The sequence below is a fragment of the Dermacentor silvarum genome, chromosome 10 (assembly GCF_013339745.2).
Source record: "Dermacentor silvarum isolate Dsil-2018 chromosome 10, BIME_Dsil_1.4, whole genome shotgun sequence".
Taxonomy (NCBI): Eukaryota; Metazoa; Arthropoda; class Arachnida; order Ixodida; family Ixodidae; genus Dermacentor; species Dermacentor silvarum.
Genome location: NC_051163.1, coordinates 150,438,525 through 150,463,003, shown reverse-complemented (window position 1 = coordinate 150,463,003; position 24,479 = coordinate 150,438,525). Strand labels below are relative to the sequence as shown.

Genomic DNA, 24,479 nt, shown 5'->3' with positions numbered 1-24,479 from the left:
TCACGGTTTATGGACTTGCTGCTGCTGCACGGCCACGCGTATGACATCCTTGTTTTTTTTTTAACTTTATCTTTAGTGAAACGCTGTTAGGTGTTATTCTTGTATATTTGATCCGCGCCCTGTTTCATATGTATATGTATTGTTAATTGCTCATCATATTTCTCTGTCATCATTGTGTCATATTAAGTTCAGGTGTGTTAGTCTGTCTTGCGTCTTTTATTTTATTATTCTATTTTATTAATTTGTGTATATTTATCAGCCGATAAATATCTTGTTTTTTGTTTACTCCCTACAGCCGGCACAGGCGCAAACGCATTTGTTGGCAGAGTAGAAGCCGCCCCGCCCTCCCTCCCGCGCTGCCTTCCCGCTTTGCTCCTTTCGCGTGGGAGATAGCGTCGCCAGTTCCCCTTGTGCCCGGTTGCAAGATACGCATTTGGTGCCGCAGCACAGCATCGCCCTCCCTCCCTCCCATACCTCCACGGCCTTTCGCGCGATGGAAGTCGCGTGTGCTCTCTGTGAAGGCGGCGTCGCCGATTTTATCGTCCTTGGACTCATGCTCCTCCTCCACATCACCATCGTTGATCTCCTCTTTAATCGGTGGGCGCATCTCGTTGAGAAGCGTGCTCGCTACCGCCCTTGTCGGCGAGATTTTCCCGCAGAAGCCGCATTATAACCGGTATTTCGTCTCACGCGGCTGCACTGTAAAGGCTCATTCACACCGGCGACTGACAGTGGTCGCGCGACCAAGTTGGTCGCAAAGCGACCAGTCGCAAATGGTCGCTTTTCTCGAAAAGCGACCATTTTGGGCCAGTCGCTCACTGCTCGATTTTTCAGTCGCACGACCGTGGTCACAAAGCAGCTCAACCAATCAGCGCCGCGCTGAAAGTGATGTGTGTCGTCGTCCACGCCAAATGCAATGTCCGCGTCACGATATGCAGGCTACAGGCCGGTAATTGGTGTCTTGTCGTGTGATTCTGGGACGCAGCAGTTGCAGCAACATGTCGAATGTACGCGGTCGCATTCGCTGGAAGCTAAACAGCAGGAAAAGAAAGCACAACACAAACCCTTTTTCCAGCTGCCGTTCGTTGGATGAGCACGCCACCCAAAGGTGAACAGTGGGTGAACAGCTTCGCTTTAATAGTATGCACCGAATAACACGCAATGCGAACTAGAAATTACAACTTGCTCTCGATAATACTCGTTGTCATGCGCACAAGGCGGCTTGCGTAGCTGGTCACTTCACGCGAGCGGAGGCACGGGCGCACCCACGAGTGTCGCGTTTTCTTCGGAGGCTTCCGCGCTGCCACAGCTGACACCCCGGCAGAGCACTTCAGCACAGGGACGACGTCCTCCTGTTCGCTCGAATCAAAATCCAGCCATCGCTCAAATCAAAATTCATGGCTGTTGCCGGAACGCGAAACCAATTTACACAGTGCCAGCCAAGTGCGCGCTAACTCCGTAGATCCCTAGAATTCTCGCTGAAGAACGAGAATGTCCGGGATTGCGACTTGCAGGTCGCGCTCAGCCGGCCTTGCCGGTGTGAACATCAGTCGCCTTCGGTCGCTTTTTGTTCGCGAGTCGCAAATGGTCGCGCGACCTCCTCAAGTCGCATGCGTATACATGGAGTGCTATGGGAAAATTAACGGGAGTCTGAAAAGACCGTACTATATCCGGTCCTGCACTATAAGCGGTTACGTTATAAGTGGTCTATACTGTACCGCACGTTATGCGGTGCGTGTGGAGAGGAGGAAACGGCTGAACACCTGATAATTTTCTGTAAAGGGCTTCGCCCTACAGATCAAAGCATTGGGGTGTAGGGAAAGTGTAGGCAAAATAGACTTTAAGAGGGTTGAAATTACCAAACGGAGGTTATCTGATTGGTGACTAAAATCAAGGCAAGAGTGAAATTTCACCCTCCACTGATTACAAAATCTATCTCTAGTCACGGCTAGGTGGCTTGAGCCGCCGCCCGATTTAGAGGGTTCAACCTTATCCAGCCATCGTCTATTCACCGATAAGGCATGCGGTGAGCGCGTCCTCGATACCATATATGGAAACAAAGCGCTGCACGAGCGGAGGTCTGTCTGGGGCGGCTGCTATGAATTGCACCCACGCGGTGCCTCTCGCAATCTCCAGATTAGCAAGGCCGTCGAGCCATACTTCGCTCGATCCGTTTGGAACGTGCCGCAAGAGACAGATTGTCCGCTCCAGCCAGTATAAATCGCGATATAAAAACAAGTGTAGAGCTGCGCTCAAGTTTTGCATTAGGGAGTAACGTAATCATCGGTGAATGTTTTTAGATGTCACTGCCATGTTTTGCTGTGCATGCCTCGGTGCGAGACGTTCATTGCCTCGAAAATAACGTTTAGGGCGGTTTGGAGGTTGCCAGTGCTCTGCAATGCCCACATAGCGAGAATGTTCACGATGAACTGTTCAACTTTCTGTTCGTCGTTTACACGGGGTGAACTCCACCCCTACGCAATGTATCGCCGCAGCTTACGCACTCGACAGCCTACATCACAAGCAAGTCCATAATCCCGCTCACCTTTTCGCACTGTGACGCTAGCACCACACATCGTACACTTGAAATGACACTTGGTACACTTAACCTCGCAATGACGATCGTAGCAAGCTCATTTGTTCCGAGCAGCAGCGTCATCAACGCGATCCGAAAGGTCCGATTTTCACTCAGTTGCAGGAGTTTAAGCTAGCGCTTGAAGTTTTTCTTCAATGGTTCTTTGCGAATGCGCTGCAAGACTTCTGGCTGCAGCATAGCAGTGTCATGCCGAACCGCCGATGAAACGCGGCCGCGGTTGGAAGCGCGAACTGGAGCTAGGCTTAATCCGCAGTTGGAGGCTTCGTTGTCGCTCGACTCGGTGATCGGGACGTTCTCGATGTCATCGGAAAGTAGCCATGCTGAACGCTTCTTGAAGTTGAACTGCGTCTTTCTCTTCCTTTTCTTTCCGTTATCTCTACCTCGTAGCGAACTTCGGAGATCATGTCGACATGGTCGTCGAACTAATGCGAAACTTGTTGAGCGCGCGTGTTTTCATTTCGCGATATATTGGCTGGCGCGGACAATCTGTCTCGTGCAGCACGTTGGAAACGGAGCGAAGTGTGGCGCGACTGCCTCGCTAATCTGGAGATCGCGAGAACCAGCGCGTAGGTGACGCGTGGGCGAGATTCACAGCAGCCGCCGCAAACAGGCATTTTAGACGATGTTCATGAGGCTTCGTTTCAGAATGGGCGGGTGCTAGTTGTGCGCCCTAGAGTGCGCGGCTGTGCGCCCTAGAGTTACTGCATAGCCTCCTCGATAATCTGTAAGCTGGTGTTGCCGCCTGCCGGTAGCTACAGAAAGCAGCTGGTCAGGGAGCTTTGCCGCGTGTTGCTCGCTCCTGGAACAAGTGGCCAACCCCCCTGAACAGCTGCTTTCTGCAGCTGCCGGCAGGCAGCGACACCAGTTTATGCTAGCGCCGTCGATGCAGAAGCTTGCATCCCCACAAGTGTAGACAAATTTGATTTTTTTTTTCTTCTTAAAAGCCAGGCAATTAACTGTGGTAAGTGTTATACTAAACAAAGTCGACCCCAAAATGAGATCGTTCTGCAAATTTTGAGCAAGAACAGTGCAGCGGTGATCGCAAAACCTTTTTTTCGAACAGGGGCAGCGAAATGTTCAGGACCCTGTACACTCATGCAACGTTGTTTAATTGATAGTGCATGCTTTCCGAAGGAAGTGCTACACCTCAGTCATAGCTGCACCAGTCGCGTAAATGACGCCGGGTGTAACGTTTCACGTGTAAGCTCGCGTCGTCTGCTCAGGACTGTCCGACGTCGTGTGTGCGTTCGCTTCAGTTAGCAACGGTTCGGAAGGTGCTCGTAAAATACACGTATAATATTAAATTTACGTTAACGTCCTACAAATACTTGTTGGCACGTCATTTCGTGTGGTTTTTATGTAGCGCATGCACGGGCTGCATGCAGGGGCGGATCCAGGTTTTTTCTGAGGGGGGGGTCAGCTTCTGTCACTGATGATGATGATGATGATAGTAGCCTTTCTTATTTACCGAAATTCACCGTTTCTGCTCACGACAAACCCGCGTTTCTTACGGCTAGAGCAACACCTGTAGCCCGCCGTGGTGGCTCAGTCAGTTCAGGCGTTGCGCTGCTGAGCACGAGATCGCGGGATCGAATCCCGGCCGCCGCGGCCGCATTTCGATGGAGGAGAAATGCAAAAACGCCCGCGTGCTTCCGTTGTAGTGCACGTTAAAGAAACCCAGGTGGTCAAAATTAATCCGGAGCCTTCCACTATGGCGTGCCTCATAATCAGAACTCGTTTTGGCACGTGAAACCCCATAAAGAGGAAGAAGACCTGTAGCGAAGCCAGGTATCGGTTTCTCCGAGCTTATAGGAAAAGGACGTTACTCAGTACAGCCATGTGCATGGCGGCGGTGCCTGATAATACAGGGTGTTCAAAACTAAGCTTTAAGGTTTTCTTAAAATTAGGCACTGGGAGGCACGCGAAGACCACCGGTACAAATAAGTTATGTGGCCAGGGGGAACAAAGTGAGATGATAATTATCGCTGTGAGCAGCCTAATTAACTAAAATTGAACAATTATTTTTTGTCGACTGCAGTAAGTGGGTATGTTTGTATTGAAAACAGAGGCAGTCGCGTTTCTACACAGTATCAGTCGGAAGAATTATTCTAGCGTGTCCGTGCTCCAAGATATCCGACTCCAAATTTCAATTGTTGTACTGCGCAGAGTTATCGAGTCGCCGCGAGAGCGGTTTATGCTTTGTGTTTCTGTGGAAGGGAGGCATTTTGAACATTTTTAGGGCATTCACATCTTGATGGGTGAAGTGTTGTCATGAGATTTGTGCATGACAACACCAAACTTAAAGCGGCAGTATGAAATATTCGTTAGCATAGCTAAAAAGGTTTCTGCTGTTGATGGTGCAGTTGGTGCTCTTGATTTCAATAAAACTTACAATACTTGGAAATCAGCAGTCACTTTATTTGCGTAGCCCAAACAAGGACCATGCCCGGTCGTCTAGTCACCATTACGCACGCGCACTGCCCTCCGGCTTCACCGCTCGCGCCATTATCTCGGCATGGCTGCTACCGCCATATTTACAGGCTGCGCGGTCGCGTGTTACGACATCAGTTACGGGTTCTTCGATATATTTTTTTTTCATTTTGCCAGCCGTGAGGGGAAGGGGGACAGTTATTATCTTTACCAATGCCTCCGCCCCGTTGTCAGACTCAACGCCTCACGCAACAGCCGCGTCACATCAGGGAGGAGCTTTGCGCCGATCCTCACTCTCTTGCAAGTTGCATGCGTAATCGTGCGAACGACAATTAAAATTTGGAGTTGGATATCTCGTAGCACAGACATGCTAGAAGAATTCTTCCAAGTGAAACTGTGTAGAAACACCACTGCCTCTAACTTTTGAATACAAACATACACACTTAAAGGGAAACTGAGACTTCCACCCAAATGTAGCAATTCGCTACTATGGAAACCCAACCGGGTTCCTCGAAAGAAAGCCTCGCAGTTGAAGAAAAATTCGTCCTGGTCCGGGACTCGAACCCGGGACCACCGCCTTTCCGGGGCAGCCGCTCTACCATCTGAGCTAACCAGGCGGCTAGCAGATGGCAGGGCGAAGTCGAATTTGTCGACAACTCGAAGCAAAGGCAAGTGTTTGATGTAATAGTTCAGCGGAAATCCGCTAGGTGGAGATAAGTAATTAAAGGGAAACTGAGACTTCCACCCAAATGTAGCAATTCGCTACTATGGAAACCCAACCGGGTTCCTCGAAAGAAAGCCTCGCAGTTGAAGAAAAATTCGTCCTGGTCCGGGACTCGAACCCGGGACCACCGCCTTTCCGGGGCAGCCGCTCTACCATCTGAGCTAACCAGGCGGCTAGCAGATGGCAGGGCGAAGTCGAATTTGTCGACAACTCGAAGCAAAGGCAAGTGTTTGATGTAATAGTTCAGCGGAAATCCGCTAGGTGGAGATAAGTAATTAAAGGGAAACTGAGACTTCCACCCAAATGTAGCAATTCGCTACTATGGAAACCCAACCGGGTTCCTCGAAAGAAAGCCTCGCAGTTGAAGAAAAATTCGTCCTGGTCCGGGACTCGAACCCGGGACCACCGCCTTTCCGGGGCAGCCGCTCTACCATCTGAGCTAACCAGGCGGCTAGCAGATGGCAGGGCGAAGTCGAATTTGTCGACAACTCGAAGCAAAGGCAAGTGTTTGATGTAATAGTTCAGCGGAAATCCGCTAGGTGGAGATAAGTAATTAAAGGGAAACTGAGACTTCCACCCAAATGTAGCAATTCGCTACTATGGAAACCCAACCGGGTTCCTCGAAAGAAAGCCTCGCAGTTGAAGAAAAATTCGTCCTGGTCCGGGACTCGAACCCGGGACCACCGCCTTTCCGGGGCAGCCGCTCTACCATCTGAGCTAACCAGGCGGCTAGCAGATGGCAGGGCGAAGTCGAATTTGTCGACAACTCGAAGCAAAGGCAAGTGTTTGATGTAATAGTTCAGCGGAAATCCTTACTGCAGTCAATAAAAAGTTAATTATTCAATTTTAGTTGATTCGGCTGCTAACAGCAATAATTATATCATCTCACTTTGTGTCCCCCTGGCCACATAACTTATTTGCGCAGGTGTTCTTCACGCGCCTCCCAGTGCCTAATTTTAAGAAAACCATAAAGCTTAATTTTGAACACCCCGTATATCTAAGTCTGTATTGTTTCTTAAAATAAAATTTGGGATGATCTGTGGCAGGTTCGTTATAAATGCGTAAGCACGCGTCCGTTTTTGGAGTTCTATTGGAACACCTTGATTTCCTTAAGAAGATCCTTGTGTTCGGCTGAGACACCTTCGTTTGCTTTGGAGGACTAAAACTCCCCTATTCTCAAACAGCCCTCGACTCGAAGCTCTTCCTCCACTCCACCTTGTTGAGCACAGCGCCGCCTCTCCACTGACAAAGACGCGACAATTCTAAAGAATTCCCGTGAATGGTCATGAAGCTCAGTGACCACTTCTTTGGAGGGATGGCGGTGCTATCTTTCCTCTTGAGTCGACGTGTTGTGTTGACTAGAGGAACGTTCTTGAATACGGCCGTAACTAGCCGTAACGCCCCGCTCCAACGCGGCAACCACTACGCTGGGTGTTTACGATATGCGAATCACCGCGTATGAAGACTCACGACGCCACCTACAAGAAGAAGGATGTAGCGTGTTAGCCGAGAGCGCGAGCCAGCGTCTTCGTGTTTTGTTTCCCACTCGATGTCATCCTTTTACACAAGGTGCGCATCTGCTCCTGTTTCTCTAACCACGCGACGCCATCCTAGACCCGCGCGCTCGCATTGGCCGTTGACGTCACGCTCCCGCGAGAACGCCCACTCAGATAAAAGGATCCGGCGGGTTTGAGCCTCCTGTGCTTAATGTACGACAATAAAACTGCGAACTTACAATGAAAAACTTGTAGCGTACGAAAGGTACTGTGCTCGTGCTGGATATTGTCAACGTGCAACTGTGATCACAGTTTAAAAAATGTTGCCTATGAGTAGTTCTTAGTTTAGCTGTTAGTTGTTATTATTTATATATAAACACTTCAGCGAGAGATCTCTTTCATTAAGCAGGTTGGTCGCGGTACTGATGACATCCAATGAGGCAACCGATGACACCCCGAGGGGGAGCTAAGTTAATCAGGTGCGAAGGCGCTCGCGCGCACATCGGCGTGCTTGGCAAAAGGGACGTCCCCTCGTTCATTCGACGCACGGCCGGCGCCAGGAGGTCCAAGGTGTTTATGAGAAAAAGTAACTACGGCAACTTCGCGACACCACACCCCTACGGAATACAACTAAACTTGTGAGTGAGCTAGCTTTACTTAATTCTACATGGCTGCTACAAGTTACAACTGGTACTCGCGAAAAATACTTTTGAAGAATGCTGGTGGCCATATTTTTTTGCGACAGGGCCATCCCCCTGTCAGCGAGGGGGCGATGCAGAAATCTGAGGGGGGGGTCAGGACATCCGGACATCCCCCCTGGATCCGCGCCTGGCTGCATGTTAGAAGGAGATTATATGAGTCGAGTAAAAAAAAAAAAAAACACACACACACACACACACACTTGCCTGTCTAGGGAAGGTAGTCGAGCACGTGATCAATGACAAAATTTCTGAACACATCGAGGACGAGGGGTTAATCCCCAGTAACATCTTCGGGTTTAGACCACACTTATCTAGGCAGGACGTCATGCTGCTCATTAGGCACACCGTATTAGAACGGGATACTAGAGACACCATGGCCGTTCTGGGGCTTGACCTCGAAAAAGCCTTTGACAACGTAGCCCACCATCACATTCCAGACTCCATCTCACGCCTCAACCTCGGAGAGAAGTTTCACAGCTTTGTTAGCTCCTTCCTTAAAGATAGGAAGGCCACCATCAAACTCGGCGATCTCAAATCAGAGCTTTACGAGCTTGGTCCCGTTGGCACGCCACAGGGGTCGGTTGTTTCACCGCTTCTTTTCAATATTGCCATGTGCGAGCTCGCGACCGAGCTAGAACATCTAGGCGGTATCCGAAGCGCCATTTACGCTGACGACATCACCGTCTGGTGCACTGGCGGTTCGGACGGTCAAGTCGAACGATCTCTACAGGAGTCAGTCGACTGCGATGTTAGTCACATACAGAAAATGGGACTCAAACTCTTGAGGTCCAAATCTGAACTTCTCCTGTATCGCCCAACTAAAAGGGGTCCCAAACCGAAAAATTGGAAGCCCTTAGATGAGATGAATATCAGACTACACACGGCAACTGGGCAAACGATCCCAAGAGTTAACTCTATCCGGGTTTTAGGCATGATTATCGAGGCCAACGGGCACAACGGTCGCACAATCAACAGACTAACCTCGCACGCGGAGGGAGTAATTAGACTAATCTCCAGGGTGTCCAACAATAAAGGAGGGCTCAAAGAAGACAACCTTCTCAAGATTTACCACGCATTCCTAATGAGTCATGTAAACTACATTGCACCTATGGACAAATGGCAAGTTCACGAGAGAACCAAACTAAACACGCTCATTCGCAAGAGTATAAAGAAGGTCCTTGGCCTCCCGATGCGTACTAACACCTGAGAGCCTCATGAGCCTAGGTATTCACAACACCCTAGAGGAAATCATTGAAGCGCAGCAGACGGCGCAGCTTGCTAGACTTTTGTCCACCATTGCGGGGCGAAAAATCCTTGAAGGCGTCAACATCAATCCCATTTTTGCGATGGAACACAACACGCAGCTGCCAAATCACACGAGATCTTACATTAAGGTTTCTCCACTGCCGAGGAACGTACACCCACAACACAATACGAGCAGAAGGTTGGCTAGGGCCTCTGCACTCCTGACACACGCACACGCATCGGACGCATGTTTCGTCGATGCTGCTCAATACGAGCATTCCGCTAGCAGCACCTCCCGCTTTGCGGTCGTCTCCGTTGACACCAAGGGCCGGGTACTTTCGGCCGCATTAATTATTACCTCATCGCCCGCTAAGGCAGAACAGCTAGCCCTAGCATTAGCGCTGTTAGATCCAAGCAAAACGGAAGTCTACACAGACTCGAGATCGGCAGCCAGAGCATTCGCATCTGAGGCCGTCTGTAAGAAGTCGCCAAGATACTCGAAAGAAAAGTACTTGTTCATCACACCATCACCTGGTTCCCGGCCCATGTAGGGTCGAAAGTAGGGGGGCTTGTCAACGACAACGAATTGGCCCATGCTCGGGCGCGAGGTCTCGCTTGCCGCGCCGGGCTATCTGGGGCCGGTGCACCGGGCGGGGCCCGCGACGGGTCTGGTGCGATCGTGGCGGAGACGGAACCCCCCCGCTTTAGGGACATACTCTCCACCTTTAACAAAGTCCCAAAGCATTATTAACTTGCTCGCAGGGCATTTCTGTTGCCCCACCGAAGCCTATCACGGCCTCAATCGGTTACGCTTAGGTTATTACAAACGCACTCGTATCCCTGCCTCTCGATCTATAGTTGTTTCGCGGAGGTCTCCCCTTCGTGTCCCGACTGCAGCGGATACAGCGATTTTAACCATATGCTCTGGGAGTGCCCCTCTTTACAGCACCACACGGATCAAGGGATCTCGCAAGACACATTTTATTTACTGATCAAGCGTCATGACTGGTTCCATCAACTCAAGGCAGTCCAGAAGGCCCACGATGCGGCGGTGAGACTTGGCCTTCCTGTCCCGACATGGGAGCGTCCCGCGGTCCTCCCTCCATGAAAACGAGGGGTGACTACTTCAGGACGTCAATAAAGTTTACTACCTACCTACCTACTTTTGACATTTATTAGAAATTTCAATTGGTCTCAACTGGCCTCATTTGGTGTGACCCATTATCCAACAGATTTGAAATGGATCGTCTGAGATATTGCTAACTGTAGGCTCTACTTCAGTTGGTTCTCCAAGTGGTCATTTAGTCAACAATTGGATGCAGCAATTGGCCAATTTGTGGGCAATAAGAAGCACCAATTGGCCAATTGGTAGGTTGCTATTCCAGTTTAACCATTTGGTTTTACCAATTGGAAATGTATTCCTGTTGGTTCCCGAATGACGTGCTCATTTGGTCAGTAATCTTGTGATTTTGCAATGATTTCAAGATGCATCCAAATGTTTATTGTGCAAAATAATGAAAAAAAAAATCTCCCAACATAAGTCCAAATATCCCTATGAGATGAGCATACCATATATATGTTTCCATAAATTACCACATTTACACAAAGTGTAGAAACAAGCACAACGAAGACCTTTGTATATTTCACTTATGCAATTTATTTCAAACTGCAATATAACAGAACTCTTAATAGTCATATGTACATAGTCAAGGAGATTCACATTGAACCGAAATACAAAAAGCAGCCAATGAGCTGGGTCTATCCGAACTGTTAGTACAGTACATTAAAAACAATTAATTTCACATCAGACCAGTTACATCTCAGTAGCCAGATTCACATTCACAGTCTGAACACAAGAAGCAATATACAAAGACTATCCCAAATGTCCATGCAACATTAAAAAAAAAATTCACAAGCTATCAGATATATCAGTGTGGTCACCTTCAACATACTCTATATTAGACACAATTCATTAATTCATTTCTTTACAGATACTGTGGTCAGAAAAGTAGTGCTAGCGGGAGCGGCTACAAAAATAATAGGAAAGAAAATGAAAGTTAGAAATCACGTACATGTAACATACAAGGACCATTTGCTACAAGAACAATTTATGACAGTGTACAAGCGCAAACAGCTACTGATGAAAAAAAAAGAAAGCTAACCTACAATGTGTTCTATGTACAACCTCTCGTATGCACTCTTTGGTCGGCTTATATTTAAGCGAAAGATCCAGTTTGTGCTACACTTCTATGTTTTCAGTGGGAAAAAAAGAAGAGCACTAGAAACAACCGACATGTAAATGTAGCATTATTGGGACAATGTTTAGTAGGCTAGTTATACGCGTTTTGAAAGTGGACGTTAAAGAAGCCCAGGTGGTCCAAATGAATCCAGAGTCTGCCACTATGCCATGCCTCATAATCGGAAAGTTGTTTCGGCACGCAAAACCCCAGAATTGAATTTTCTTTTTCTCACTAAAAAAACGAATACTACAGGAATTGGTGGCTAGTCCCTTTAATGTTTACACCTTCATGCGAGGTGGCGGGGCGCCCTCACCTTGCATCATCGTTGGTGTCCTCGGAGCGACTCAAAAATGCGGGACACATTTGGATAAAATTCTCTCCTTTAAGGTATCCTTTCTGTAGACTTTTCACGTTTGACGTATTTCTGCACCACTGCCTGATTTCACAGAAAATTTGATACTGATCTTATGTTTCATGTGTTTGCATGTAATGCTTACTAGCTTTGTGACCAAAGTTCGGACACACAGGAGTATAGAAATAGACAGCATAAGCTCTGTTCAAAGTGTCAACATGATGTGTTGTTTCCAGAAACACATGAAAAGTCCAAGACCAGATGGATTTGCACCAAAACTGTAACCGTTGACACCGTAAAACTACAGCGTGAAAGAGCTTGGAACAGGAGTTATAAGTTTCATCGAGCTGAATAAACACACAGACTTTGCAGACTTCTGCCAATTCAACAACCTCCATTCGTGTTGCCTGTCCAACCACTTTTAAAGGATGTCTCGTGGTTCTTGACATGTACCTCAGAGTAGAACACTTCAGCCTGCTGACTATGGCATGTGCTCGTGAGTTACTGTCACATAATGCTTGTTCAATGATGGCATACGAACCACTTGAAAGATGAAGACAAGAGCTATTAGTCCATTTCTTTTCTGCATACTTTTTGTTGGTGAGGATTGTCTTCTTTTTTAGTACATGAGGAAATTGTTGAACGTGGTCAGAAAGCTTGTCATGTTTTTGCACCGATGTGTCCCTTTTGGCATAGGGAGCTCTGCAACCAAAAAAAATGAATATCCCCAGACATTAACACTGATTTCTTAGCTACTATTTTATCAAATGATGAACAGTACGACATAATTCTAGGTGCTTGAGTCAGTTTAGTAAGCTTTTGCAGTGAGTGACAGATTTGGTGTGGAATTCCATTCGTAGCTTTTACAATCGATTTCAATGAACCATTTCCTGATTCAAATGGAAAGGCTGAATTGGACCACAGTGGCCCAATTGACGCACGCTTTCGGCTAAGTGGGTGGCTTGGTGCATTTTGCTGGTCATAGTTTCCTTCCCATAAAGAATCTCTGTTTCGGTGTAAAATAAAGCAAAAATTTTCTGCAATTATCAGGTCACAGGTGAGCAAGTCCTTCTCAAGGAGCAGATGCAAACTTTCTACAAGGCATGCCCAGTGTTGCAAATATTTTTTCCCCAAGATCCCCTCAAGCACCGGAAGGCTGTAAAAAAGGATCCAGTTTTTCAACGCCTTGGCTTTCCACCACTTCCTTTATTTCAATGATATGGGTATTCGTGTGACTTCTCTTGGAGGTGGAGAACAACCATTTGTTTATAATTTCTAGGCAGCGACCTATGTAAAATTTCCGTCCAGTTTCTTCCAGCCATCAATCCAAGAACTAACGTCCTAGGCCTAGCAGGATACAATGTGTATACCGCGGTCTGGTACAAATCCAGACACTATATTGAATTGTCGCAAATTTATAAGTGGTGACACTGTTTTCATACCATGCACAGGACTTCCATCCTTTAGTGCTGTTTTCATATCTTGCAGCATTTGCTCTTCTGTGCACTCAACTAGTTCATTTTGTTGCACAGTACATTTCATTGACCCAGCAATTCTTTCTCCTTGCTGCAGACACCAGTTGCACTCATAATAGCCATTAAATTGCATTATCCCCTTCATGGGTGCTCTTGCAACTGAGTCTACAGCACAGCGGATACAACAAAAGGCTTTAAATACCTTTTCTTCTTCCTTCATGCTCAAGCAATAATCCCTCTTCTCCAAGCTTAGTCAGTGCATCTACATAAGCGCCTTCAAACAACTCCATTGGGTTTTTCTTTTCCGAACCAAAGTGCTGCTAGCACAAGCTTGTTCATTCACTGCTCCAGTGGAACCTCACTTATAAGAAGCTGGACAGGCCAGATGGCAGCTCCACTATATTTAAAAAGGGGTGTTCCATCAGTATAGTTAAGGTAAAACTGATCCTGTGGCCAGAACCAATTGTAGAGGTAACAAAGTGACCGTACACCTTTCCATCTGTAATGTCAGAGAAGGTGTCATGGAATCTAAGCGGTTTCGAAAGGTCAAGTATATTGCAGCCTTTGAGGAGCCTTCGCACTTGTGATGGTATGTCTAATAGAACAAAGAATGGTGCATCTGCCATGGCGGAAAATTAATAATAAATAATAATAATACCTTTATTCATGAAAACAAGTGGTACAAGGTTCCAAGGCATTAGGAAAAAGTTGCTACGAACAGCAACTTGACTAGTCCTAATAACCAGAAGGCAGCAGACAGCAAGAAGTGAACAGATAAAACAGATGGGAGAAAAAAAAAAGAGGAGAAAAAGAAAAAACAGAAGAGAGAAAGGAAAGAGAGATTGAGAGCATTTTGCTTCACACATCAAACAATTTGGGAAAAACGAACAATATGGATACATAGATACATACAACTCTTGAACAAAAAAGAGATTACATATATAGTCAAACCCAATTCTTAGGGCAGTAGAAATTATACAGTTCTCTGCCAGAACAACTAAATACATCAATGGACGCAGATCTGAGATTATTCAGCAAAGTGGGGAGAGTGTAACAAATCATCTGGTTACCATAAGTTGAACGCACATGCGGCACATGCCAGTATTCCGGGGACCTGGTGTTATAATATGGGATGTTGCGTTCTAATCTGGCCAGAAATGAAACAAGGTTTAAGTTCTGTTTGGTTTCGTTTAGGTATCCAAGAGCAAGGCGGTAGTTAAACATATCACTGACTTTAATTAGGCGAAGTTTTTTAAATAGGGGTTCAGATGGGAAGTCGAAGGGCATATCACTAATTACGCGAACAATCTTCTTTTGTATTACAAGCAAACGGTTAGTATCTGTAACAGATGTGGTGCCCCAAATAAGGCAGCAATAATGAAGGTGGCTCGCAAATAAAGCATTATAAATTAACATTTTAATCTTCCGAGGCATGTAGCGAAGAGAGAAAACCCGTCCAGTAATTTGGGAGAGTTTGCCTGCAAGAAAATCAATGTGATCGCTCCAGCTCATATTTTCATCAAAAAAGACCCCGAGTGTATTCACAGAAGAGACAAGTTCAATTTTAGAAGGCCCTAACACAACGTCCCTGCAAAGACAGATATTCTTATTCTTCGCTTGAAATAAAACTGCCTTTGTTTTATCAGTGTTAATCTTGAGACCATTTTCTAGAGACCAGGTATATATTTTTTCTAAACAAGAGTTAGCCACTGATACTAGCTCCGGAGCATTATTGGATGAAAACAGGACAGTAGTGTCGTCGGCATATATTATGAATTTGGCATCGGGGTCGATATTAACTAGATCATTGACGTAAATATTAAACAGAAGAGGCCCAAGGATACTGCCCTGGGGAACACCTGCCGTAACACAAGAAATTTTAGACGATTTGTTGTTAATGAACACATATTGGCATCTGTGCTGCAAGTATGACTGCAATAATTTTAAGGCGACACCGCGGATACCGTAGTAGATAAGTTTATTTAATAATAGTTCATGACTGATGGAGTCGAATGCCTTGCTAAAGTCAATAAATACTCCTAAAGTAAGCTGGCGATCCTCAAAATTTTGCAAAATATATTCTTTCTGCTGAAGAAGCGCAAGCTGAGTCGATCTATGTTTGCGAAAGGCATATTGCGAGTCAGTGAGGAGGTTTTTAGTTTCAAGGAATTTAGATACACGGCTAAAAATTATTTTTTCTAAAGCTTTCGAAAAGATCGGGAGTATAGATATTGGCCTGTAATTGGACATCGCTGTTTTGTCACCTTTCTTGAATAAAGCTAAGACTTTTGCAGTTGGCATTTTAAGTGGAAAAACACCACTAGCGAGTGATAGGTTATAAATATGCGTTAACACTGGGGCAATTACATCGATAACATATTTAACAGGTTTCATCTGTAAGTTATCTATATCGCACGTGCTACTGTCTTTTAAAGTTGAAAAGATACAGATAAGTTCACCTTCATCAGTCGGTCGGAGAAAAACTGTGTCCTGAGGCGCGGCTTTGATATGACAGCAAGCAGTGCTATTAGTCGGTAACGTACTAATGTTGGTGAAATAATCATTGAAGACATCAGGTAACATTTCATCGCTAATATAAACCCCGTCTTTCTTAATAACAGGAAGTAGGGCATCAGGTGAACGACCGAGTAACGAATTGACCTTCTTCCATACTTTCCTACTATCGCTTCCTACAATTCCATGACATGGCCGCACTTTGGACACTAAAGAGAAATATTTGATTGAGAATGGCCTGTGTGTACATTACACTTCAGACAAAAAAAATATGAAACGTCATTCTTGCGCGAACATTAATACATAACTTCCCGAACATGTACTGTGAGTGAGGCAAAATCGGTGGCTCAAACATCAAATGAATCATTTCAATGAGGTTTGCAAGTGCTGTTAAGGACAAATTTGTTTTGAGTGCATATTTCATAACCATTAACAGAATGAATCCGTTGAAACTACAACTTTTTCTGTCACAAGTTCCTGAAACAAGTCAGCGAAATTTGCACTTGGCTGGGACATATGGCATCTCTTCTTTGATTGCTTATAACCCTGTAAAAGAATGTTCAATTAGCTTTCATCCACTGTATGAATTTGTCCTATAATCCTCAGTTTTGCCAACACTAGTTATACAGTATGCATATCAGAATGGCAAAAAAGGTACAGGATAGATGAAAGTGGTGGACACAAATCTTTTCATCTGTCCCATGTCTTCTGCACCATTCAGAAGTATGCAGGAACACCAGGTTGCCCACTTCTCAATTTTATATCACATGCTTTTCATTTATACCGATCTTTCTGTTGCAGCAACACACATAAATAGACCCATTTTATTACATAACAATATTTCACTGATTAAATTGGATATTGAGGAATCACAAATATCCTACAGTGGCAAAGTATGGCAATTAAAACCTCTTGTATGTTTCCCTAAAAGAATAGCATTAAATGGGCCATGACACACCAACTTCAAGCTTAATTTATGCATTTTATGTCAAAGCGTACACGTTCAAAAAAAAAAAAAACGCAAAGTTTGAGTACATTTGGTGAACTAGAAATTATCACATTTGAACCACACGGATGTCTGCAGTATTTTGGCACCTAGTTGTCTTGCCATACACACTATCTGAATGTCAGGATCATACAACATGGATTTGAAAAAAAAAAAAATAATGTTGACTGGTGCCTTCTAACTCAGCTGCAGAAGAATAAATATAGATACAAGATACAAAGATACAAACATGGAGAATGAGTTTCTAATTTCCACAAACACGTGCAAATTTTTTCAACTATATCTGTGACAGTAAAAAAAAAAAAATCGCTGGTTGATTTCGCGTGTAATGACCCAGTATTAATAAATAATAGTTGTGAGAACATAGGCACTTGAACTAGGATGCACAATTATGTCAAATGCGAACTGTACCACCGATGTGTTGCTAAATTTACACGAAAGACAAGACATTCAGGACATGCTACTGCACCTTGGTCTCAATTATAGGCTTCCATTATTCTGTTATAACTTTTACGTTATCTGTAACTTCAAGAAGCTTATTTACACAGTTCTGAGTACATTTTGGGCAATCAACATTCAAGGTAGGCCAAACCTTTGATACTCAGGCATAGCTGTGAAGTTACATGAAGGTGGTCTTTTAGAAATTCACATAGACAGTGGAGCAAGCTTCCTTTTAGGTAATCTTAAAAGAAACTCTAAGGTTGAGGGAACCAGAAACCTCCTCAATGCACTTTAGAAATCACTAAATTCCATAAAAATCAATCAATCAGTTGATCTACAAAAAGGGAAAAAGAAAACTGCAAGCTCCTGACCTCTAGGTCTTCTTCTCTGCATGACAGGTCATGTGGTTCTTGAGGTGGTCTTCCCGTGTAAAGGATGCACTGCAGTGCACGCAGGGAAAGCGACGCTGTCCCGTGTGGCAGCGCACATGGCGTGTCAGGTGGACACTCTGAGTGAATGCTTCCGGGCACAGGTGGCAACGGTAGGGGCGCTCCCCCGTGTGGGTGCGCACATGCTCTTTCAGATGCCAGTTGTGAGTGAAATCGCTTGGGCAGAGGTGGCACTTGAAGGGGCGCTCGCCCGTGTGTGTGCGCAAGTGACTTTTCATGGTGGTCCTGTTCTCGGTCTTGTAAGGGCACAGCCGGCAGGAAAGCATCCAGCCATACACATCCACAAGTGACCGGTACTGCTCCAGGGGCCCGAGCGAGTGATACGGTGCCGGGAACCCAGATGGCAAGGAATCTGTATAGTCACATGGAGGACGGGAAGGCAAGACGAACAATGCATCACACACTTTATGGAGCAATAGTGCTACATCGGACAATCAAAAAGGGAGTGCCACACCTTAGGCAAAAAAGTGTGATAACCTTGGACTACCCAACCCACACAGTACTGTTGTGACAATGGTGTACTCATTCTGTACATGCCTCACACAACTTCCTATAAATAAACATCCTTATTAGATATGAACCTCTACTGGCAATACATGGAGGTCAGAGTGGGCATGCAATTTTGATATTATGCCTAAACAGTCAAATTACTTTGTACATGTAACACTGCATTATGCACATACCTATTTAACTAATGTTACATATTCTTATGGCATCGAAGTTATACAATGCAGCACGACAAAAGCATCAACTGACATTTGAACACGTGAAGCATTTGAAATAAAATATGAATACGAGTGAAGCAAATCATTAAGAACCAAAATGAAAATGTAAAAAAAAAAATTAAACTCAACATTTTTACGTGTTAGAATGGAACCACATTTGCAGGTGGAGGAGAAGACAGCCACATCTCTGCACATTAAGCAAAGGATTCTTTCTCTCTATTAGTGCACTGTAAACAATTTCCGTGATAGTTTAAGAGCACTGCATGGGCCGCTTTTGCTGGCTTGAGCCTGGCCCAGCGATTTCAAGCCAGGCCCGTACGCAGCCCGGGCCTGAAGTATGGGGTATGTGCCACAAGGAGGAGGAGGAGGGGGGGTTGATCGCGACTGTCACTTGCTCATTCATTCGCCCTTTGGTTTGGGCTATTCACTTACACTGACAATCATCGTCGATGGTTTCTGCATAATTTTTAGTCTCCAGTGTCACAGAGTTGCAAATAGCATGCCGGGCCTATTACAGGCTCGACTGAGGACCAAGCCCAACCTGAGCCCAAAAGTACTAGGCCCGGGCGCATATCAACAAAAGCACTGCACGGGCTCGTGCCAACGCAGACCTGTGCTTTGGTCAAGGACTTGCACGTTTTGGTCACAGATGCTACCACTTCTCAGGCATCAGAGTATTTATACCATGCAGCACAGCAAGAGCAACAGCTGATATATCGAAAGAATATATATAAGAAATGAGCATGAAAGAATACGACAGGCATGGGAAGAACAAACATTCAAAGAGGTGAGAACGACACCTCGTTTGATGGTGGAGGAGCTAGAATACGGCCACATTTCTGTGCATTAAGGAAATCATTGTTTCTTTGTATGTGGCACTAAAAACAGAGAAATAAACGAAGCCAGTTGATGTTAACTTTATGAATGTACTGATTTGAAAGCACAAGACAAATAGCAGAGACAAATACAGACACAAAGGTTTACAGGACAAAGCGCATGATAAATGCTGCATCTGCAGTAGTAGAGGAATGTCGGGAACACATAAGCCTAATGTACTTGAAATAAATGTCAGCGGAGTACTAAATGGGGCTACGTCTGTGTGCATCTGTCTGTTAGTCGTAAACACTGTACCCCTTTTCCTTGTCAATCTTTTCCATACTGCACTGAGAAAGCAAAATGCTGCCACAGAGTGCTTAAGGTAACTTATCTACAAATTAGTTTCCAGTGACACATTCACTCAGACGCGCACTCTATTCAACAGATCTGTGAAGACATGGACAATTCCATCCCACGTGTTGGTCTCTACTAGTACTACATTGCAGTGCCTTTTTTTTTTTACCGCGATGATTAAAACTTGAGACACTGCAATAAAGCCTGTTCTTTTTTTCTTTTTTTTTCATGATTCCAAATAGACTAACAGGCCAGCCAGCAAATTTGCGATTTCACTAGTTTCACTAATTTCACAACAAACGAAGCACAGGTGGCATTCAGTAAACACCGTCACATCACCATCACAATATTAAATTCATAATTAATCTCAAAATGCTATGTCATGTGACAGGGCAAGCAAGTTGATGCTTTCCAAGAAGCTGGTGAGATGGACTTCTGGCAAAGACCGAAGCACGCATCTTGAGCACTCTGCAGGATGGATGGACACATCTGCAACGGCACAGAGGTCACCGTCAACACCAGCACAAACAATAACAACACATTCATCCAAGCATTTCCCCTTTGTATCCATTAAAATATTCGGGCTAAGGACACAGTGCTACACATACCAATAAATTATGATCTCATATACCTAGTAACAAAGATGATTCAGTCATGCCAAACCTACATCATAAGGCTATAATATATACATACATTTTTTTTTTTTTCTGAACACAAATTTCTATCCGCCCACAGTCTGCATCACAATGGCTTCTGGAGTGCGAACTTACACTACGTAGACGCTTCGGGCTCTTACCATTGGTAGCAAGGGGTTACATCAGTGGCTGAGAGAAATGGGGACAGAAGACTGCGCAAAATTTAGTTGAGGGCATGCATTTTTAAATTTACCGGCCGAATAACTTCAGACTGTATACGCCTATAGCTGCCATTCTTGTTGCATTTATCTCTCTAACTGTCAATCTACGCAACCCGTGACCGAAAAACAGTGGCTTCAAAAGTGTTCAAGGGCTTCTTTAATGTTCTGCACCCTTTTTTCGGACCTTTCCGACAGGAAATGTAACCACATCAACGCTATTTTGTTACTGCTGTTTGTGACATATTTATTTTGTTTATTTATGCTTTTGTTATTACTCCCTTCAAGGAATTGTCTATGCCGTCTTGCTAGATTACGTAAACACTCCTGCCTGAGCTTCCAAAATGTAGGCGGCAGAATTGTTCAAATAATTATGCAAATAAATAAACAAACAAACAAATAAGTAAGTAACAAAATTGTAATGAAGAAAGAAGTAAGAGGCCGGCCCAACAAATGCTTGGTTTCTTCTTCCCTTCCACTTCTTCCTTTCTGCTCTCCCGGTGTTTCCTCCTCACACTTGACCACGACTGCAGATTATGCAAGTGTTTTCCTCAAAGCTTCTTGGATGTTGTGTGGGTGCATTTTGGAAGTCAAGGTGATGTCAACAATGATCATCTCAGTCCCCGAAAGTGGTTCGGGTGGACGACAGCACTGGCTGTTGCAAGTTTCCCGTAGTTCTCAAAGACAGTTACACTGTGGGGTTTGGGAAAAGGCAGCAGTAAATCTAGAAAACAGCCCCGTAGTTGGTTGCACTAATGCGCTGAGCAAGAAGCAAAACTGTCCACATGACCATCGGTTGTGTTTGCATGTGAAGGGCTTCCTCGCCATTTGTTACACTGACCCCATGAAAAAATCAAGACATCATTTGAGATCTTGTCAAATGCACAGACAGCTTACAATGGCGGAAGGCTTCTTTTTTTGGAATGTAGAATTTGTCATCTGTGTAACATTGTGGTGATGGTCCCTTCGAATATTGGTGAACTTGTGCTTTATTAGTGTGGATACTGGTGTAGTACGCCTCCCCGATGTGCTTGAGTCATTAAAGGACATCAACATGTGAGGTGTAGCACAGCTGTCCTTGAATAATGGTGGTACTAAGTGTGTTGTTCGGACAAGGACTGTAGTATGGGTGGAGGTAACAGATAAGCAATGTCTCGGGGGCAAGGCAGCATGCACTCAAGATTTACTACTGGGAACCTCTGAGAGTTCATGTCTTTTTGAAGCTCTGTCTGGCAAATGTAACGTAGGCTTGGACTGTACTTGAGAATCAGAATAACGATGGTTGTCGGAAGTAGATTCCGAGCAATCAGTTTGGTGATGCAGAAGCTGGACTGGTGTACGCAGCAAGGGCAAAGCTGAAGCAGTATTGTGCTGCATGCTTTCTGTTGGTTGTGATGGAGCCGACTATGTCATTTAGTGAGCTGGGGCCTTCGTGTGTTAAAACAATAGTGAGCATGGAATTTGCATGGCTGATGGTGTGGAGACGTTTCCTAAAGATTATCAAAGCACCACTTCATTCTGCCAAGAATTGGTATGTGCAGCCTTCACATTAGTTGCACACTTTTGTGGCACCACGAAGCCGTCCCTCTAGCACCAACCAACCACTCTTTGGTCAACTGACCCGGCATGGCAAGTGCCCAATTTGTTGGCTGTTTGCACCCAAAGTGTGGAATCATGCTCGAAACCGCACGCTTCCAGTAATTTTGAGTGTGCCAATGATGCTAGTGCTGTGGATGAGAAACCAGATGCAAACACAATTCACAAATGCATGGCCTCATACACGACTAATAGCACATTTATGAACATGATACAGCAAATAGCTTATCACCTAGTACTTTAATTAACAAATACTGTGACACAAACACAACATGTCATAACATTTATGAGCAGTTTTTAACTTCACAGACCAGACAATCATGTGAACAGGCTATGTTTTTGGGCAACATGCCATTTTGATATGCCATGTCAGACATCAACTTGCAGCAGAAAGTGAATGATGAGAAACAGTTGCATCAAAATATCATGTTTGGAGTTGCTGATCAGGATGTGAAAACACAACAGGCTTTCACATCGAAAACTTGGCACTTTCAAAACAGAGGCAACAATTGATCAAACAAAAGCTCTCCCTAGTGCTACAAGAGTTCCACAATGCATGCTCGTGCTCACTACACTAAAACAAGAAAGGTAGGACAATAAACTAAGGCATCAAGCATGAGAACCAATGTAGACAGTGCTTGTCACACACACTCCTGCACCAATCTATTCATAGCCATTTGAACAAGCCAGCATTATTCACATCTGAATGTTTCACACAAATTATCAAAAGCTTTTAAAATTTATCGTTTCTTTTTTTTTTTAATACCAAGAAATGCTGGCCACAAACACACAAGTTATAAGACACAACCCTTATTTGACAGTCATGTCAATGAATGTCATGCACAAACATTAACTGCAGTCATTCAAATCCAGACAGCGGAGTGCGTAGTTTTTGCATAACATAACGAAAAGCAATGTGTGTGAAGCTGTATGATGAACTCCCATGTACAAAAGTAATTGGAACACGGGAGCTTAGACCGAAATCTCAGTGCCCTGTAGTACCATCTTCGTGAAGCTAGAAATCACATTACGCATGCATGCAGGCCAGCGCTCACAGCAAAGTTACACCTGGCTGTGAGATACGCACATTAGTGTGTTCTGACGATGAGGGAGAAAACAATAAAGCACCTGTAACTGGATCAACTAAAAATTGTAGTGCGGCCAACAGGTTGGTCACAGTCACAGAAAGGAACTGCAATTTCCAATGCATGCGACCAAAATCGCACTTCCGGTTTGATGACAATCGCATCATGTAAAACGGCCTTCACTCTCTTACACGAGGGGCACCAGGGACTGTGCCGCTGTCAAGAACAGGGCGGCCAGGGAGTCTGTTTGGCGGCCTAACTGCAACATGCATGTCGAGCATATAGTGATCCAATGTGCTAAATGTGCAGAGACTTGAGTTGAGTGCAGCACTCCGAGACTGTGACGCCCACTCATACCCGACAGGCTGTGGCAGCGCCTTGTCATTGATCTGTTTCAAGTGAGAGAGCGACGTCCTGATAGTTGATTATTAATCCCGGTTTCTCGAAGTGGTCTCCATGGATTCAACCATGGCTCAAGCAGTCATCTCGGCAATCAAGAGCTGCATTGCCCACTTTGGCATCCCCGACATTGTGCAGACAGACAATATGCTGCAGTGTGCGTCCAACAAGTTCCCAGAGTTTGCGCGATCATGTGGTTTCCGGCATGAGACCTAAGGTACCTCCAGAGTAATGGAGAGGCAGAGCACATGGTGCGCACGGTGAAATACCTGCTCTCCAAAGGCCCTGATCCTTACCTCAGCTGTATGTCTTAGTGACATTACCATGGGAGTGGGGTGATGTATAGTGGTCGCTACTTATGAGCCTTGTACCCAGCGGCCATAAGGGAACACCACACTAGGCTGGGGCACAATATATAAGGACCTTCAGAGAGGGAATAAAGGTTCTTTGATTTCCGTATGCTTGTTGTCTGCCTCGTCTCTCTGTTCCGGGACTGAACAGGGGCATGTTTGCAGCAGCAGAGATACAAGGGGAAAAAAAAAAAAAAAAAAAGACGCAAGGTCCTCAATGTTTAACATATGGTCCACAAATGTCCACACATTGCAAGGTTAGGGTCACATAAAATTTTAAATCCCTAACAGTGAATTAATGGTGGCCCAACATTCCCACCCTCGATCAGCTATTACATTTATTGCTACAGCTGTAATAAATCTGCAACAATATATTCGTGGGCTCAAGAGGAAGCCTGTTCTCACACGCAGAATCTATGACAACCCCCGCTCTTTACCAACACTTGCAGTAAAGCAAGATATGCACTGTGATGCCACTAGATTGTACGTCATTATCAGCATCAGCCTATTTGTGCAAGGCCTCTCCCTGAGATCTCTTTACAGTTGCTCTGTTGTGCGCCAGCCAAATACAACATGTTTACAAATACAACATGGCTATTTACGGCTCCGTACGCTAGTGCGGAAAGAATGCA

At 45.1% G+C, this 24,479-nt stretch overlaps 1 protein-coding gene, 4 non-coding genes and 1 pseudogene across 5 annotated transcripts in view; all 6 read right to left on the bottom strand.

Annotated features, from left to right (window-relative positions):
• Window positions 1-24,479, bottom strand: part of LOC125941145 (zinc finger protein Xfin-like) — a 181,175-nt pseudogene that overhangs the window by 27,966 nt on the left and 128,730 nt on the right.
• Trnas-gga (transfer RNA serine (anticodon GGA)) lies at window positions 5,569-5,643 on the bottom strand. Its single transcript has one exon. It is a non-coding gene; the product is annotated as a tRNA-Ser (tRNA).
• Trnas-gga (transfer RNA serine (anticodon GGA)) lies at window positions 5,847-5,921 on the bottom strand. Its single transcript has one exon. It is a non-coding gene; the product is annotated as a tRNA-Ser (tRNA).
• Trnas-gga (transfer RNA serine (anticodon GGA)) lies at window positions 6,125-6,199 on the bottom strand. Its single transcript has one exon. It is a non-coding gene; the product is annotated as a tRNA-Ser (tRNA).
• On the bottom strand, window positions 6,403-6,477 carry Trnas-gga (transfer RNA serine (anticodon GGA)). The gene has a single exon. It is a non-coding gene; the product is annotated as a tRNA-Ser (tRNA).
• LOC119431072 (zinc finger protein 528-like) overlaps window positions 17,431-24,479 on the bottom strand; it is a 28,730-nt gene continuing 21,681 nt past the window's right edge. The window contains exons 3-4 of the mRNA XM_049658104.1: window positions 23,290-23,357; window positions 17,431-18,104 (exon numbers count right to left, since the gene is read on the bottom strand). Of these exons, the coding sequence (XP_049514061.1) occupies window positions 17,594-18,104; window positions 23,290-23,357 (579 nt within the window). The 3' untranslated portion in view covers window positions 17,431-17,593. The remainder of the gene's footprint in view (window positions 18,105-23,289; window positions 23,358-24,479) is intronic.